The sequence below is a fragment of the Oncorhynchus nerka genome, linkage group LG22, assembly GCF_034236695.1.
Source record: "Oncorhynchus nerka isolate Pitt River linkage group LG22, Oner_Uvic_2.0, whole genome shotgun sequence".
Lineage (NCBI taxonomy): Eukaryota > Metazoa > Chordata > Actinopteri > Salmoniformes > Salmonidae > Oncorhynchus > Oncorhynchus nerka.
The window spans coordinates 11,131,827-11,150,084 of NC_088417.1; the positions used below are offsets into that span (position 1 = coordinate 11,131,827).

At 43.8% G+C, this 18,258-nt stretch overlaps 1 protein-coding gene across 1 annotated transcript in view; it reads left to right on the forward strand.

Annotated features, from left to right (window-relative positions):
• Nucleotides 1-18,258, forward strand: part of LOC115122204 (microtubule-associated protein 4-like) — a 201,373-nt gene that overhangs the window by 173,033 nt on the left and 10,082 nt on the right. The window contains 6 exon segments of the mRNA XM_065006905.1: nucleotides 2,625-2,778; nucleotides 3,095-3,157; nucleotides 8,369-8,445; nucleotides 8,448-8,639; nucleotides 9,846-9,908; nucleotides 17,624-17,716. Coding sequence (XP_064862977.1) covers nucleotides 2,625-2,778; nucleotides 3,095-3,157; nucleotides 8,369-8,445; nucleotides 8,448-8,639; nucleotides 9,846-9,908; nucleotides 17,624-17,716 — 642 coding nt within the window.

Genomic DNA, 18,258 nt, shown 5'->3' on the forward strand with positions numbered 1-18,258 from the left:
TGCAAAGCTGTCTTCAAGGCAAAGGGTGGCTACTTTGAAGAATCTAAAATATATTTTGATTTGTTTACCAAGTTTTTGGTTACTACATGATTCCATATTGTGTTATTTCATAGTTTTGATGTCTTCACTATTATTCTACAATGTAGAAAATAGTCTAAATGAAATAAAGACCCTTGAATGAGTAGGTGTGTCCAAACGTTTGACTGGTACTGTATGTATGACACCAATGTTTATTGTAATACGGTAATGACGTCTAAGGCAAAAGGTCCGGCAGCTCAAAGTATCGCAAGACATGAATGAGGAGGCTGTGTGGAAAACAAGGCCGGTTTCCATGTCAAGCCTCCCTCGGGCGGTGTGTCCACGCGTGGGGAAATCAGACAGGCATTGGCCTTCTTTTAATATCCCCTGGTTCCCAGTGCCAGCGCCAAGGCAACACGCATCCTATTGTGAAACCAGACACCTGCCAACACCTGCCTCTCCTGTGTATTGAGGATTCCGTCGCATGCCATTCGATTCCTCCCAGTTCCGATGCGACACATTCCAGATGCTTCCATGACAAGATTGTCTGGAGAGGAATAGGACATAAATAAGCACTTCTTTCCTGAAATCTTGATCGTATTTATCTGACCTGTGCTCTCTGAGGTGATAGATGGTGTAAAGTAGGGCCATCTGTTACCGTAGACCGTATTCAGTAAAAGAAGTGTCCAATCAAATCAAATCAAATTTATTTATATAGCCCTTCGTACATCAGCTGATATCTCAAAGTGCTGTACAGAAACCCAGCCTAAAACCCCAAACAGCAAGCAATGCAGGTGTAGAAGCACGGTGGCTAGGAAAAACTCCCTAGAAAGGCCAAAACCTAGGAAGAAACCTAGAGAGGAACCAGGCTATGTGGGGTGGCCAGTCCTCTTCTGGCTGTGCCGGGTGGAGATTATAACAGAACATGGCCAAGATGTTCAAATGTTCATAAATGACCAGCATGGTCGAATAATAATAAGGCAGAACAGTTGAAATTGGAGCAGCAGCATGGCCAGGTGGACTGGGGACAGCAAGGAGTCATCATGTCAGGTAGTCCTGGGGCATGGTCCTAGGGCTCAGGTCAGTTGAAACTGGAACAGCAGCATGGCCAGGTGGACTGGGGACAGCAAGGAGTCATCATGTCAGGTAGTCCTGGGGCATGGTCCTAGGGCTCAGGTCCTCCGAGAGAGAGAAAGAAAGAGAGAAGGAGAGAATTAGAGAACGCACACTTAGATTCACACAGGACACCGAATAGGACAGGAGAAGTACTCCAGATATAACTAACTGACCCCAGCCCCCCGACATAAACTACTGCAGCATAAATACTGGAGGCTGAGACAGGAGGGGTCAGGAGACACTGTGGCCCCATCCGAGGACACCCCCGGACAGGGCCAAACAGGAAGGATATAACCCCACCCACTTTGCCAAAGCACAGCCCCCACACCACTAGAGGGATATTTTCAACCACCAACTTACCATCCTGAGACAAGGCTGAGTATAGCCCACAAAGATCTCCGCCACGGCACAACCCAAGGGGGGCCGCCAACCCAGACAGGATGGCCACAACAGTGAATCAACCCACTCAGGTGACGCACCCCCTCCAGGGACGGCATGAGAGAGCCCCAGTAAGCCAGTGACTCAGCCCCTGTAATAGGGTTAGAGGCAGAGAATCCCAGTCTTCTCGACAGCGGGCCAGTGTGAGTCCAGGCTGTTGTTCCAGACAAGCCAAAGCACATCTGATTTATTTTGACTTTTGATTAGTTGAATGAATCACGTGTGTTACTGCTTGGTTGGAGCGAAGGTCTGGACAAACACCAGCCCTCTATGGATGATAGCGCCCGCTACTGGCCATCACTAGAGGACAATGGCAGATAATTACTGTCTGGAGCATGTGTGGAACTCCATCATCATGATGGCCCATAGTTGTAACTAAGCATGAACTAGGAGTTCCACACATGCTCCAGACAGTAATTATCTGCCATTGTCCTCTAGTGATGGCCTGTTTAACTAGGAACAGGGGCATTATCACAACTTATTTGTCTGAAAAACATCCCAGGGGCATGAGGGGTGAGGCAATTTAACGTGCCCACTGTTGTGAAAATACCCTATAGAGCAGTGCATTATGAAAATGCTTCAAAAAACACCATGGGACCTGGCCCTTGTTCTGCTCTGATTGCAGAGGACAGATGGCAATAAGAGTGATATCATGAATAATCCTACAAGGTGCAATTACATTATAAGGATTTTGTTGATTTTTTTGTTGTACATCAAATAGTACATATTTATGGTAAGTGTTTTTTACGAATATGTCATTATCCAATGGTTTTTCTGAATGAACATGATGCCACGAGGAGGTTCCTTCCCACAGCTTAAGTTTTTTAGAGTGCTACGTAATACATTCAACCTTTTATTTGTATTGAATTTTAGTACTCCATTATTTGTGACTGAAGAGTGGAGCTCCTTCCTTCCTTCCTTCCTTCCTTCCTTCCTTCCTTCCTTCCTTCCTTCCTTCCTTCCTTCCTTCCTTCCTTCCTTTCCTTCTTTCCTTTCTTTTTCCTTTCTTCCTTCCTTCCTCTCTGTTTACCACACACTCTCTCTCCCTCCAGACCACAGAGAGACGTCCTCTAGTACCAAAGGCGACCACCACCTCCACGGCTCCAAATGCTGCCCCCAAAAACGTCTCTGCTACCACGGCAACCAGTAAACCAGCCATGGCGCCCCGCACCACCACAAGCACACCCCCAACCAGACGCCCCCTGGGTGAGTCTCTATACCACACACTTACACATCTTTGAACACGCATACAGTACGCAACCCGCACACACACGCACACACCCGTGCACACCCACACACACACACACACACGCATACACACACCCGCGCGCACACACACACTGCCACCAATTATTTTGGTGACTCAAAGTGTCTGATGTCGAGCCAGCAGGGTACAAAACTGTTTCTGCATTCCACAACCTGACTTCACTGCTTTGCCAAACAAACTTTGGCAAGTTTGTTTGGAGGAACAGGAACAGGCTGAGCTCTGATCATGAACGATCTCTTCTGTTTTGCCTCTCAGCATCAAAGACTGACAGCAAGCCAGGAGAAGAAATAAAGCCCAGCACTCTGAAGTCAACAACAGGTACAGAAACACTCCTCTCTTCCACTCTCTCTCTCTCTCTCTCTCCTCCTTTTAAAGGCAGCACGAGGTCCCTCAGCCAGACAGTACTGTAACTCCAGCTGGGGGATTAGAGGCGGCTGTTGCACAGAGTGGGACAGAAATGAAGAGTGACACAGTGGTCACGCAGGAACACATAGATGACGCATGCAGGCCGTGACACTCTAGGGATTACCTTCCCCTGCTGACACTACATCTCAACACTCTAGGGATTACTTTCCCCTGCTGACACTACATCTCAACACTCTAGGGATTACTTTTCCCTGCTGACACTACATCTCAACACTCTAGGGATTACTTTCCCCTGCTGACACTACATCTCAACACTCTAGGGTTTACTGTGGTCCTGTTTGGTTTATACTGGGGTTTACTGTGGTCCTGTCTGGTTTATACTGGGGTTTACAGTGGTCCTGTCTGGTTTATACTGGGGTTTACAGTGGTCCTGTCTGGTTTATACTGGGGTTTACAGTGGTCCTGTCTGGTTTATACTGGGGTTTATTGTGGTCCTGTCTGATTTATACTGGGGTTTACAGTGGTCCTGTCTGGTTTATACTGGGGTTTACAGTGGTCCTGTCTGGTTTATACTGGGGTTTACAGTGGTCCTGTCTGGTTTATACTGGGGTTTACAGTGGTCCTGTCTGGTTTATACTGGGGTTTACAGTGGTCCTGTCTGGTTTATACTGGGGTTTACAGTGGTCCTGTCTGGTTTATACTGGGGTTTACAGTGGTCCTGTCTGGTTTATACTGGGGTTTACTGTGGTCCTGCCAGATTTATACTGGGGTTTACAGTGGTCCTGTCTGGTTTATACTGGGGTTTACGGTGGTCCTGTCTGATTTATACTGGGGTTTACTGTGGTCCTGCCAGATTTATACTGGGGTTTACAGTGGTCCTGTCTGGTTTATACTGGGGTTTACTGTGGTCCTGCCATACTGATTTATGGTCCTGTCTGGTTTACTGGGGTTTACAGTGGTCCTGTCTGGTTTATACTGGGGTTTACAGTGGTCCTGTCTGGTTTATACTGGGGTTTACAGTGGTCCTGTCTGGTTTATACTGGGGTTTACAGTGGTCCTGTCTGGTTTATACTGGGGTTTACAGTGGTCCTGTCTGGTTTATACTGGGGGTTTACAGTGGTCCTGTCTGGTTTATACTGGGGTTTACTGTGGTCCTGCCAGATTTATACTGGGGTTTACAGTGGTCCTGTCTGGTTTATACTGGGGTTTACTGTGGTCCTGCCAGATTTATACTGGGGTTTACAGTGGTCCTGTCTGGTTTATACTGGGGTTTACGGTGGTCCTGCCTGATTTATACTGGGGTTTACGGTGGTCCTGTCTGATTTATACTGGGGTTTACTGTGGTCCTGCCAGATTTATACTGGGGTTTACAGTGGTCCTGTCTGGTTTATACTGGGCTTTACTGTGGTCCTGCCAGATTTATACTGGGGTTTACAGTGGTCCTGTCTGGTTTATACTGGGGTTTACAGTGGTCCTGTCTGGTTTATACTGGGGTTTACAGTGGTCCTGTCTGGTTTATACTGAGGTTTACAGTGGTCCTGTCTGGTTTATACTGGGGTTTACAGTGGTCCTGTCTGGTTTATACTGGGGTTTACAGTGGTCCTGTCTGGTTTATACTGGGGTTTACTGTGGTCCTGCCTGATTTATACTGGGTTTTACAGTGGTCCTGCCTGATTTATACTGGGGTTTACAGTGGTCCTGTCTGGTTTATACTGGGGTTTACAGTGGTCCTGTCTGGTTTATACTGGGGTTTACAGTGGTCCTGTCTGGTTTATACTGGGGTTTACAGTGGTCCTGGTTTATACTGGGGTTTACTGATTTATACTGGGGTTTACAGTGGTCCTGTTTATACTGCTTTATACTGGGGTTTACAGTGGTGCTGTCTGGTTTATACTGGGGTTTACAGTGGTCCTGTCTGGTTTATACTGGGGTTTACAGTGGTCCTGTCTGGTTTATACTGGGGTTTACAGTGGTCCTGTCTGGTTTATACTGGGGTTTACAGTGGTCCTGTCTGGTTTATACTGGGGTTTACAGTGGTCCTGTCTGGTTTATACTGGGGTTTACTCTGGTCCTGTCTGGTTTATACTGGGGTTTACAGTGGTCCTGTCTGGTTTATACTGGGGTTTACTGTGGTCCTGCCAGATTTATACTGGGTTTTACTGTGGTCCTGCCTGATTTATACTGGGGTTTACGGTGGTCCTGTCTGGTTTATACTGGGGTTTACTGTGGTCCTGCCAGATTTATACTGGGGTTTACTGTGGTCCTGCCAGATTTATACTGGGGTTTACTGTGGTCCTGCCAGATTTATAATGGGGTTTACTGCGGTCTTGCCCAATTTATATTGGGGTTTACAGTGGTCCTGTCTGGTTTATACTGGGGTTTACAGTGGTCCTGTCTGGTTTATACTGGGGATTACTGTGGTCCTGTCTGGTTTATACTGGGGTTTACAGTGGTCCTGTCTGGTTTATACTGGGGTTTACTGTGGTCCTGTCTGGTTTATACTGGGGTTTACAGTGGTCCTGTCTGGTTTATACTGGGGTTTATAGTGGTCCTGTCTGGTTTATACTGGGGTTTACAGTGGTCCTGTCTGGTTTATACTGGGGTTTACAGTGGTCCTGTCTGGTTTATACTGGGGTTTACTGTGGTCCTGTCTGGTTTATACTGGGGTTTACTGTGGTCCTGTCTGGTTTATACTGGGGTTTACAGTGGTCCTGTCTGGTTTATACTGGGGTTTACTGTGGTCCTGTCTGATTTATACTGGGGTTTACAGTGGTCCTGTCTGGTTTATACTGGGGTTTACAGTGGTCCTGTCTGGTTTATACTGGGGTTTACTGTGGTCCTGTCTGGTTTATACTGGGGTTTACTGTGGTCCTGTCTGGTTTATACTGGGGTTTACAGTGGTCCTGTCTGGTTTATACTGGGGTTTACAGTGGTCCTGTCTGGTTTACTGGGGTTTACAGTGGTCCTGCCTGGTCCTGTCTGGTTTATACTGATTTATACTGGGGTTTACAGTGGTCCTGTCTGGTTTATACTGGGGTTTACTGTGGTCCTGCCAGATTTATACTGGGGTTTACAGTGGTCCTGTCTGGTTTATACTGGGGTTTACTGTGGTCCTGTCTGATTTATACTGGGGTTTACTGTGGTCCTGTCTGGTTTATACTGGGGTTTACAGTGGTCCTGTCTGGTTTATACTGGGGTTTACTGTGGTCCTGTCTGATTTATACTGGGGTTTACTGTGGTCCTGTCTGGTTTATACTGGGGTTTACAGTGGTCCTGTCTGGTTTATACTGGGGTTTACAGTGGTCCTGTCTGGTTTATACTGGGGTTTACTGTGGTCCTGTCTGGTTTATACTGGGGTTTACTGTGGTCCTGTCTGGTTTACTGTGGTCCTGCCTGATTTATACTGGGGTTTACAGTGGTCCTGCCTGATTTATACTGGGGTTTACTGTGGTCCTGTCTGATTTATACTGGGGTTTACAGTGGTCCTGTCTGGTTTATACTGGGGTTTACAGTGGTCCTGTCTGGTTTATACTGGGGTTTACAGTGGTCCTGTCTGGTTTATACTGGGGTTTACAGTGGTCCTGTCTGGTTTATACTGGGGTTTACTGTGGTCCTGTCTGGTTTATACTGGGGTTTACAGTGGTCCTGTCTGGTTTATACTGGGGTTTACTGTGGTCCTGCCTGATTTATACTGGGGTTTACAGTGGTCCTGTCTGATTTATACTGGGGTTTACTGTGGTCCTGCCTGATTTATACTGGGGTTTACAGTGGTCCTGTCTGGTTTATACTGGGGTTTACTGTGGTCCTGTCTGGTTTATACTCTGAGCTGACCTACAGTGCCCTCTGTAATTATTGGACTGACAGTGACACATGTTTTCTGGTTTTCAAATGGTACACTGACTATGAGGTTAAAGTGCAGACGGTCAGCTTTCATTTGAGAGTATTTTCATCCATGTCAGGTGAGCCGTTCCCAAATTAAACTTATTTTTTTGTACATTGTCCACCCATTTTACGGGACCAAAAGTTTTGGGGCAAATTCACTAATGTGTATTAAAGTAGTCAAAAGTTTAGTAATTGGTCCCATATTCCCAGCACGCAATGATTACATCAAGCTTGTGACTCTACAAACTTGTTGGATTCATTTGCAGTTTGTTTTGGGTTGTGTTTCACATTCTTTTTTGCCCAATAGAAATGAATGGTAAATAATGTATTGTGTCATTTTGCAGTCACTTTTATTGTAAATAAGAATATAATATGTTTCTAAACACATTAATGTGGATTCTACCCTGATTTCAGATAGTCCTGGATGAATAGTGAATAATTATGAGTATTATGAGTACATAATTATGAGTACAGACGCACCAATATCATACCCCCCAGTAATGCTAATCTCCCCAGTTATTGTAATGGTGAGAGGTTAGCATGTCTTGGGGGTATGATATAAAATGCTAATCTCCCCAGTTATTGTAATGGTGATAGGTTAGTATGTCTTGGGGGTATGATATAAAATGCTAACCTCCCCAGTTATTGTAATGGTGAGAGGTTAGCATGTCTTAGGGGTATGATATAAAATGCTAACCTCCCCAGTTATTGTAATGGTGAGAGGTTAGCATGTCTTGGGGGTATTATATAAAATGCTAACCTCTCCAGTTATTGTAATGGTGAGAGGTTAGCATGTCTTGGGGGTATGATATAAAATGCTAACCTCCCCAGTTATTGTAATGGTGAGAGGTTAGCATGTCTTGGAGGTATGATATAAAATGCTAACCTCCCCTGTTATTGTAATGGTGAGAGGTTAGCATGTCTTGGGGGTATGATATTTGTGTGTCTGTAAAAACTGTAAAAAGTTCTGAAGTACAGAGCCAAAATAACAAACATGTCGCTGTTCCAATGATTACAGAGGGCACTGTATATCATTTATCTGTTTACTTTTCCCTCTTCCTCCTCCTCTCCCTCCTCCTCTTCCTCTCTCACCTCCTCTCCCTCCTCTTCCTCCTCCTCTCTCTTCTCCTCCTCCCTCCTCTTCCTCCTCTCTCTCCTCCTCCTCCCTCCTCTTCCTCCTTTCTCTCCTCCTCCTGCTCCCCCTCCTCCTCTTCCTCCTCTCTCTCCTCCTCCTCCCTCCTCTTCCTCCTCCTCCTCCTCCTCCTCTTCCTCATCCTCTAGCTGACTCCACCCGGCCCCGGACCAGCACCAATGCCACCCCCCGTGTCCGCCCCACCACCACCAAACCAGCCCCCACCCCTCCTCCACAGTACCAGAGAAGAAGCCCCCTGGGCCCCGTCCCCCCCGTCCCACCTCTAACACCACCTGGGGCAATGTCAGTGCCTCGGGGACCACCTCCCACCCAAGCACAGCCCCCGCACCTGACATCCGCAACGTGCGCTCCAAGATCGGCTCCACGGACAACATGAAGTACCAGCCCGGAGGGGGGAAGGTAGGGAGTCGTGCATCAGTGATGGAGGGGGTGCTTTTGGGTATTGGGGGGGGGATACCATGTTGATGAGCCAGGTTGGGTTTTATACATTAGGTATTCTGTTTCACAGATGGCCTTGCTTTACAGACACTGTTGTTCTAATATTCTGTAGGGTTCTCCATGTTGACCATCTAATGGCTTTACCTCCTACAGCCAGGTTATGTTCAGTAGATGATGCCCCAGTTAACAAGCTATTTTCCCATAGTACCCTGCTCCTAACACCACATCCCGCATTCCCAGTTAACAACCCCCTCCTGCTGGTATCTTCTCCCAGCTAGTAACTGGTCCCAGTTAGTAACTTGTCCCACCTAGTAACTGGTCCCACCTAGTAACTGGTCCCACCTAGTAACTGGTCCCACCTAGTAACTGGTCCCATCTAGTAACTGGTCCCACCTAGTAACTGGTCCCACCTAGTAACTGGTCCCACCTAGTAACTGGTCCCACCTAGTAACTGGTCCCATCTAGTAACTGGTCCCACCTAGTAACTGGTCCCACCTAGTAACTGGTCCCAGCTAGTAACTGGTCCCACCTAGTAACTGGTTTCACCTAGTAACTGGTCCCATCTAGTAACTGGTCCCAGCTAGTAACTGGTCCCATCTAGTAACTGGTCCCATCTAGTAACTGGTCCCATCTCGTAACTGGTCCCAGCTAGTAACTGGTCCAAACTTGTGTTCTATTTTAATTCAAAATGTTTCCCAGTTAACCTCAGTTAACTCTGTGACTTCCGCCATAAATCTCCATTTGATTCCATTGACCATCTTGCATCCATCCTGACATCTCACCCCATTCTCTGAATCTAACCTCTGTACAACTTCACCTCTCACTTTATTTTTCCTGTCTGTCCCCTTATACTATACCTTTCACTTCTACTGTCAAGTGTCAACATGATGGAATGACCAAGTCTAATGTTGGACTAACCAATAACCAACGTTGATAGAAATATGGTTCCACATGTTGAGCTATGGACCCCAAACTGCATGTGCCCAGTAACACAGGCATGCACCTTCTCTGAAATAAACATAGCCCTGCTGTTTTGGATACATCCTCAAATTAGAGGAGGTAGTCCTGCAACCCCCTCTCCTCCCTACCCCCCTCCCTTCCTCTCTCCACCCCTCCGTTGATTTTCCTGTGTGTAGTATTGACCCAAGGTGGGCCTTGTCTCCCCAGGTCTCTGGCAGGAGCGACGCCCTGGGCCAAGGCTCCTCCTCCAAAGAGACCAGACAGGCCAAAGTGAGTTCACCCCCATCTCTCACCCCCATCTCTCTTACCCTCTGTTTATGACTCTCTATTTACTACTCTCTGTTTACTACTCTCTCTCTTACTCTCTATTTACTACTCTCTGTTTACTACTCTCTCTCTTACTCTGTTTACTACGCCTCTCTGTTTACTACGACTCTCTGTTTACTATGCCTCTCTGTTTACTACTCTCTCTCTTACTCTCTATTTACTACTCTCTGTTTACTACTCTCTCTCTTACTCTCTATTTACTACTCTCTGTTTACTACTCTCTCTCTTACTCTCTGTTTACTACGCCTCTCTGTTTACTACGACTCTCTGTTTGCTATGACTCTCTGTTTACTACGACTCTCTGTTTGCTATGACTCTCTGTTTGCTATGACTCTCTGTTTACTATGACTCTCTGTTTGCTATGACTCTCTGTTTGCTATGACTCTCTGTTTACTACGCCTCTCTGTTTACTACGCCTCTCTGTTTGCTACGCCTCTCTGTTTGCTACGACTCTCTGTTTGCTATGACTCTCTGTTTACTACGACTCTCTGTTTACTACGACTCTCTGTTTAATATTCTCTCTTACTCTCTGTTTACTACTCTCTGTTTAATATTCTCTCTCTTACTCTCTGTGTACTACGCCTCTCTGTTTACTACGACTCTCTGTTTAATATTCTCTCTTACTCTCTGTTTACTACTCTCTGTTTAATATTCTCTCTTACTCTCTGTTTACTACTCTCTGTTTAATATTCTCTCTCTTACTCTCTGTGTACTACGCCTCTCTGTTTACTACGACTCTCTGTTTAATATTCTCTCTTACTCTCTGTTTACTACTCTCTGTTTAATATTCTCTCTCTTACTCTCTGTTTACTACTCTCTGTTTACGACTCTCTGTTTAATATTCTCTCTATTTACTACTCTGTTTACTACGACTCTCTGTTTACTACGACTCTCTGTTTACTACTCTCTGTTTACGACTCTCTGTTTACTACTACTCTCTGTTTACGACTCTCTGTTTACTACTCTCTGTTTAATATTCTCTCTCTTACTCTCTGTTTACTACGACTCTCTGTTTACTACGACTCTGTTTACTACGACTCTCTGTTTACTACGACTCTCTGTTTACGACTCTCTGTTTACGACTCTCTGTTTACTACGACTCTCTGTTTACTACTCTCTGTTTAATATTCTCTCTCTTACTCTCTGTTTACTACGACTCTCTGTTTACTACTCTCTGTTTACGACTCTCTGTTTACTACTCTCTGTTTAATATTCTCTCTCTTACTCTCTGTTTACTACGACTCTCTGTTTACTACGACTCTGTTTACTACGACTCTCTGTTTACTACGACTCTCTGTTTACGACTCTCTGTTTACAACTCTCTGTTTACGACTCTCTGTTTACTACGACTCTGTTTACTACTCTCTGTTTACGACTCTCTGTTTACTACGACTCTCTGTTTACGACTCTCTGTTTACGACTCTCTGTTTACTACGACTCTCTGTTTACGACTCTCTGTTTACTACGACTCTCTGTTTACTACGACTCTCTGTTTACGACTCTCTGTTTATGACTCTCTGTTTACTACGACTCTCTGTTTACGACTCTCTGTTTACGACTCTCTGTTTACTACGACTCTGTTTACGACTCTCTGTTTATGAATACTCTCTATTTACTACGACTCTCTGTTTACTACAACTCTCTATTTACTACGACTCTCTGTTTACGACTCTCTGTTTACTACTCTCTGTTTAATATTCTCTCTCTTACTCTCTGTTTACTACTCTCTGTTTACTACCCTCTGTTTACTACTACTCTCTCTTTTTACTACTCTCTGTTTACTACAACTCTCTGTTTACTACTCTCTGTTTACTACTCTCTGTTTACTACTGTCTGTTTACTACTCTCTGTTTAATATTCTCTCTCTTACTCACTGTTTACTACTCTCTGTTTACTATCCTCTGTTTACTACTCTCTCTCGCTTACTCTCTGTTTACTACTCTCTGTTTACTACTCTCTGTTTACTACTCTCTGTTTACAACTCTCTGTTTACTACTCTCTGTTTACTACTCTCTGTTTACTACTGTCTGTTTACTACTCTCTGTTTAATATTCTCTCTCTTACTCACTGTTTACTACTGTCTGTTTACTATCCTCTGTTTACTACTCTCTGTTTACTATCCTCTATTTACTACTCTCTGTTTACTACTCTGTGTTTACTACTCTGTTTACTACTCTCTCTTACCCTCTGTTTACTACCCTCTGTTTACTACTCTCTCGCTTACCCTCTGTTTACTACTCTCTGTTTACGACTCTCTGTTTACTACCCTCTGTTTACGACTCTCTCGCTTACCCTCTGTTTACTACTCTCTATTTACTACGACTCTCTGTTTACTACCCTCTGTTTACTACTCTCTGTTTACTACTCTCTCTCTTATCCTCTGTTTACTCCTCTCTGTTTACTACTCTTGTCATTGTCTTCTAAAGTGTCTTTTCATATCTCCTTCAACCTTCCCCAAACTGTTTATATCTCCTCCATTCTTCCCCAAGCTGCTCTCCGCCTTCTGTTTGTTAATGAAAACATTGCGGGGTTTTTTTGTGCCACATTTCATTCTTCACACACGGAAGCACATGCACTCACTCATTCTCTGATTGTCCCTCATTCACTGCATGGACTGACGGACTGCTGTCTAAAAGTAGATGAACAAGTGACTGACCGACCGACTGACACTGTTCCTGACTTTTCCATTGTGAGAATGAAGCCTGAAAAGAGAGTCATGATTCACTGGTGTGACCTCACAGTGGACTACACACCAGTTTGTTTACAGCCAGACAGCGCTCACAGTGGACTACACACCAGTGTGTTTACAGCCAGACAGCGCTCACAGTGGACTACACACCAGTTTGTTTACAGCCAGACAGCGCTCACAGTGGACTCTACACCAGTGTGTTTACAGCCAGACAGCGCTCACAGTGGACTACACATCAGTGTGTTTACAGTCAGACAGCACTCACAGTGGAGCTCACACCAGTGTGTTTACAGTCAGACAGCACTCACAGTGGACTACACACCAGTGTGTTTACAGTCAGACAGCTCTCATCTCTCTGGAGTTTATCATCAATGTGAGATTTCGTGGCAGCGGACCACAGAAAAGAAACAAGCGTTTAAAATACAACCGTTCTGATTCATGTTGTATTTCAGGTTTCACCTCAAAAACACAGTGATTGTTGAGATATGGAAGAATGGTACATGGGATACCAGATCGGATGGCGTACTCCTCACAGGACCTCATACAGTAACACAAGGCTCAAACCAGAGCCAGAGAGACGGGAGTCCATGTTGACAATGTTGCTTGACAGCATATATACAAATATATACACTGCTCAAAAAAATAAAGGGAACACTTAAACAACACAATGTAACTCCAAATCAATCACACTTCTGTGAAATCAAAACTGTCCACTTTGGAAGCAACACTGATTGACAATACATTTTACATGCTGTTGCGCAAATATAATAGACAACAGGTGGAAATTATAGGCAATTAGCAAGACACCCCCAATAAAGGAGTGGTTCTGCAGATGGTGACCACAGACCACTTCTCAGTTCCTATGCTTCCTGGGTGATGTTTTGGTCACTTTTGAATGCTGGCGGTGCTTTCACTCTAGTGGTAGCATGTGACGGAGTCTACAACCCACACAAGTGGCTCAGGTAGTGCAGCTCATCCAGGATGGCACATCAATGCGAGCTGTGGCAAGAAGGTTTGCTGTGTCTGTCAGCGTAGTGTCCAGAGCATGGAGGCGCTACCAGGAGACAGGCCAGTACATCAGGAGATGGGGAGGAGGCCGTAGGAGGGCAACAACCCAGCAGCAGGACCGCTACCTCCGCCTTTTTGCAAGGAGGAGCAGGAGAAGCACTGTCAGAGCCCTGCAAAATGACCTCCAGCAGGCCACAAATGTGCATGTGTCCGCTCAAATGGTCAGAAACAGACTCCATGAGGGTGGTATGAGGGCCCGACGTCCACAGGTGGGGGTTGTGCTTACAGCCCAACACCGTGCAGGACGTTTGGCATTTGCCAGAGAACACCAAGATTGGCAAATTCGCCACTGGCGCCCTGTGCTCTTCACAGATGAAAGCAGGTTCACACTGAGCACATGTGACAGTCTGGAGACGCCGTGGAGAACGTTCTGCTGCCTGCAACATCCTCCAGCATGACCGGTTTGGCGGTGGGTCAGTCATGGTGTGGGGTGGCATTTCTTTGGGGGGCCGCACAGCCCTCCATGTGCTCGCCAGAGGTACCCTGACTGCCATTAGGTACCGAGATGAGATCCTCAGACCCCTTGTGAGACCATATGCTGGTGCTGTTGGCCCTGGGTTCCTCCTAATGCAAGACAATGCTAGACCTCATGTGGCTGGAGTGTGTCAGCAGTTCCTGCAAGAAGAAGGCATTGATGCTATGGACTGGCCCGTCCGTTCCCCAGACCTGAATCCAATTGAGCACATCTGGGACATCATGTTTCGCTCCATCCACCAACGCCACGTTGCACCACAGACTGTCCAGGAGTTGGCGGATGCTTTAGTCCAGGTCTGGGAGGAGATCCCTCAGGAGACCATCCGCCACCTCATCAGGAGCATGCCCAGGCGTTGTAGGGAGGTCATACAGGCACGTGGAGGCCACACACACTACTGAGCCTCATTCTGACTTGTTTTAAGGACATTACATCAAAGTTGGATCAGCCTGTAGTGTGGTTTTCCACTTTAATTTTGAGTGTGACTCCAAGTCCAGACATCCATGGGTTGATAAATTTGATTTCCATTGATAATTTTTGTGTGATTTTGTTGTCAGCACATTCAACTATGTAAAGAAAAAAGTATTTAATAAGAATATTTCATTCATTCAGGTCTAGGATGTGTTATTTTAGTGTTCCCTTTATTTTTTTGAGCAGTGTATATCCTGACTGATGGTTTTAACATGTGCCTGTCTGCCTTACCGCATAGTGTTAAATGCCCTGAGACAGAGTCGTTGCTGAGGGCTGTTCTCAGTCATTAAGTCATTATGTGTTTCTGAGTTCTGCTCAGTCACACTCTACTAAATCTCTATAATTATCACATTGATACCCACCAGTGTCCTATGGTTGTCAAGGATCTGAGCTTAAACCTCCTACTGCTTAGTGTGTGTTTTTGTTTAACTACCTTTGTTACGGACCAGAATTCCTCACTAGAATAGTAAAACAAGAAACATTTGGACAAGTGGGGACATTTTAGGCTTAGGGGTTAGGTTTAGTTACAGTTAAAGTAGGGTTAGAATTTAGGTTCGATTTAGGATTTACGGCTAGGTTTAGGGTTAGGGTCAGGTGTAGTTTTAGGGTTAGGGTTAGGGTCAGGTGTAGTTTTAGGGTTAGGTTTAGGGTCAGGTGTAGTTTTAGGGTTAGGGTTAGGGTTAGAATCAAGATTAGGGCTAGGAGTTACAGTAAGGTATAGTTTTAGGTTTAGGGTTACAATTAAGGATTGGGTTATAATTAAGGTTCGAGTTAGATTTAGGGTTACGGGTTAGATTTAGGGTTACGGGTTAATAGGATTTTGGATGGGAATCAATTATTTGGTTCCCACAAGGATAGCTGTGTGTGTGTGTGTGTGTGTGTGTGTGTGTGTGTGTGTGTGTGTGTGTGTGTGTGTGTGTGTGTGTGTGTGTGTGTGTGTTCATTTACTTAACTTTCAGCACAAAGGTGGGTGCAGTGATTTCTAACAAAAATGTCAACAGTTTGACGTTTTGTCACGTTCCTGTCTAAATCCAAGTAGTGGGTTTGTGGGTTTGTGGGTTTGTGGGTTCGTAGCACTAATTTCATTTTGTCACACTGTGATTATCGGTCTATGTGCTAACAAGTACGAATGTCTCAATATGGCTGGATATCATCAGAGTGACTATTAAACTAACAGTGACTTACTCCATCCACTTAAGACCATTAAAAGGGCATATCAAATCAAATCAAATTGTATTTGTCACATACGCCGAATACAACAGGTGTAGACAAGCATTTCGCTACACCCGCAATAACATCTGCCAATCACGTGTATGTGAACAATAAAATATGATTTGACCTTACCGTGAAACGCTTAGGTACAATTCCTTAACCAACAATGTGGTGCATAGCAATATACATAGCAATATACATAGCAATATACATAGCAATATGCATAGCAATATACATACCAATATACATAGCAATATACATACCAATATACATAGCAATATGCATACCAATATACATAGCAATATACATAGCAATATACATAGCAATATACATAGCAATATACATAGCAATATACATACCAATATACATAGCAATATGCATAGCAATATACATACCAATATACATAGCAATATACATACCAATATACATAGCAATATGCATACCAATATACATAGCAATATGCATAGCAATATACATAGCAATATACATACCAATATACATAGCAATATGCATACCAATATACATAGCAATATACAATATACATAGCAAAATACAATATACATAGCAATATACATACCAATATACATAGCAATATACATACCAATATACATAGCAATATACATAGCAATATGCATACCAATATACATAGCAATATGCATACCAATATACATAGCAATATGCATACCAATATACATAGCAATATGCATACCAATATACATAGCAATATGCATACCAATATACATAGCAATATGCATACCAATATACATAGCAATATACAATATACATAGCAAAATACAATATACATAGCAATATACATAGCAATATGCATACCAATATACATAGCAATATGCATACCAATATACATAGCAATATACAATATACATAGCAAAATACAATATGCATAGCAATATGCATAGCAATATACATAGCAATATGCATAGCAATATACATAGCAATATGCATAGCAATATACATAGCAATATACATAGCAATATGCATAGCAATATGCATAGCAATATACATAGCAATATACATAGCAATATACATAACAATATACATAGCAATATACATAACAATATACATAGCAATATACATAGCAATATGCATAGCAATATACATAGCAATATACATAGCAATATACATAGCAATATACAATATACATAGCAATATACATAGCAATATGCATAGCAATATACATAGCAATATACATAGCAGTATACATAGCAATATACATAGCAATATACAATATACATAGCAATATACAATATACATAGCAATATACATAGCAATATACATAGCAATATACAATATACATAGCAATATATATAGCAATATACATAGCAATATACAATATACATATACATAGCAATATACATAGCAATATACATAGCAATATACATAGCAATATACATAGCAATATCACCACAGTTCTTGTAATTAGCACTCGTAACAACACAAGTATATTAGCAACAACATACAATACGCAACAGGAGGAAGCATCACTATCATACAATCCCATTTAAAGAGGGGTCTGTTTCAATACGGCAGCAATTGAGCGTCCTCAAAGGGCAGGTGTGGATGTGGGACCCGCATGTGTGACTTAATACACCTCTCTGTCTGTGGCCTCTCGATGTTTCTGCACACTTCTCTTCCTTCCTCGTCACAGCACTATCCCGACCTTCCCTCTAACCTTAACCCCCACGGTGACCCTACTCTTCCTCTTTGCCTGCTATGCTGTGTTTGTAGGTTCAGATAGTCACCAAAAAGCTGGACTTCAGCCACGTCACCTCACGCTTGGGTTCCAAGGACAATATCAAGCATGTTCCTGGTGGAGGGAAGGTTAGTACCGGATTGCAGCTTAGCTTCAATGGCCCCCAACCCCATACGACCGACCGCACGTCATGACCAATAAATACCACGGAGGGTTTTATTTATTAGTCTACTGAAGCCTCTGCTGGAACAGGTTTGAGACAGGCTGAACTAGACTGATACAAAAAATAATAACTCCCGCCCGTTTATTGTAGACTTTTCGGTTGGAGACCTTTTTCAAGAACCTGACTCAAATGATCTGAGTCACTGTCCTGCAATTGACATTTATTGTCAGGATTCTGTTCCAGTCTCGGAAATGCTACAGTGGTGCCCCCTTTTGGCACTGGCACGTCATTGCCTGAACGCAATTATATATTTATTTTTTCAATTAAATGTATATATACAGTGGGGCAAAAAAGTATTTAGTCAGCCACCAATTGTGCAAGTTCTCCCACTTAAAAAGATGAGAGAGGCCTGTAATTTTCATCATAGGTACACTTCAACTATGACAGACAAAATGAGAAAAAAAAATCAGAAAATCACATTGTAGGATTTTTAATGAATTTATTTGC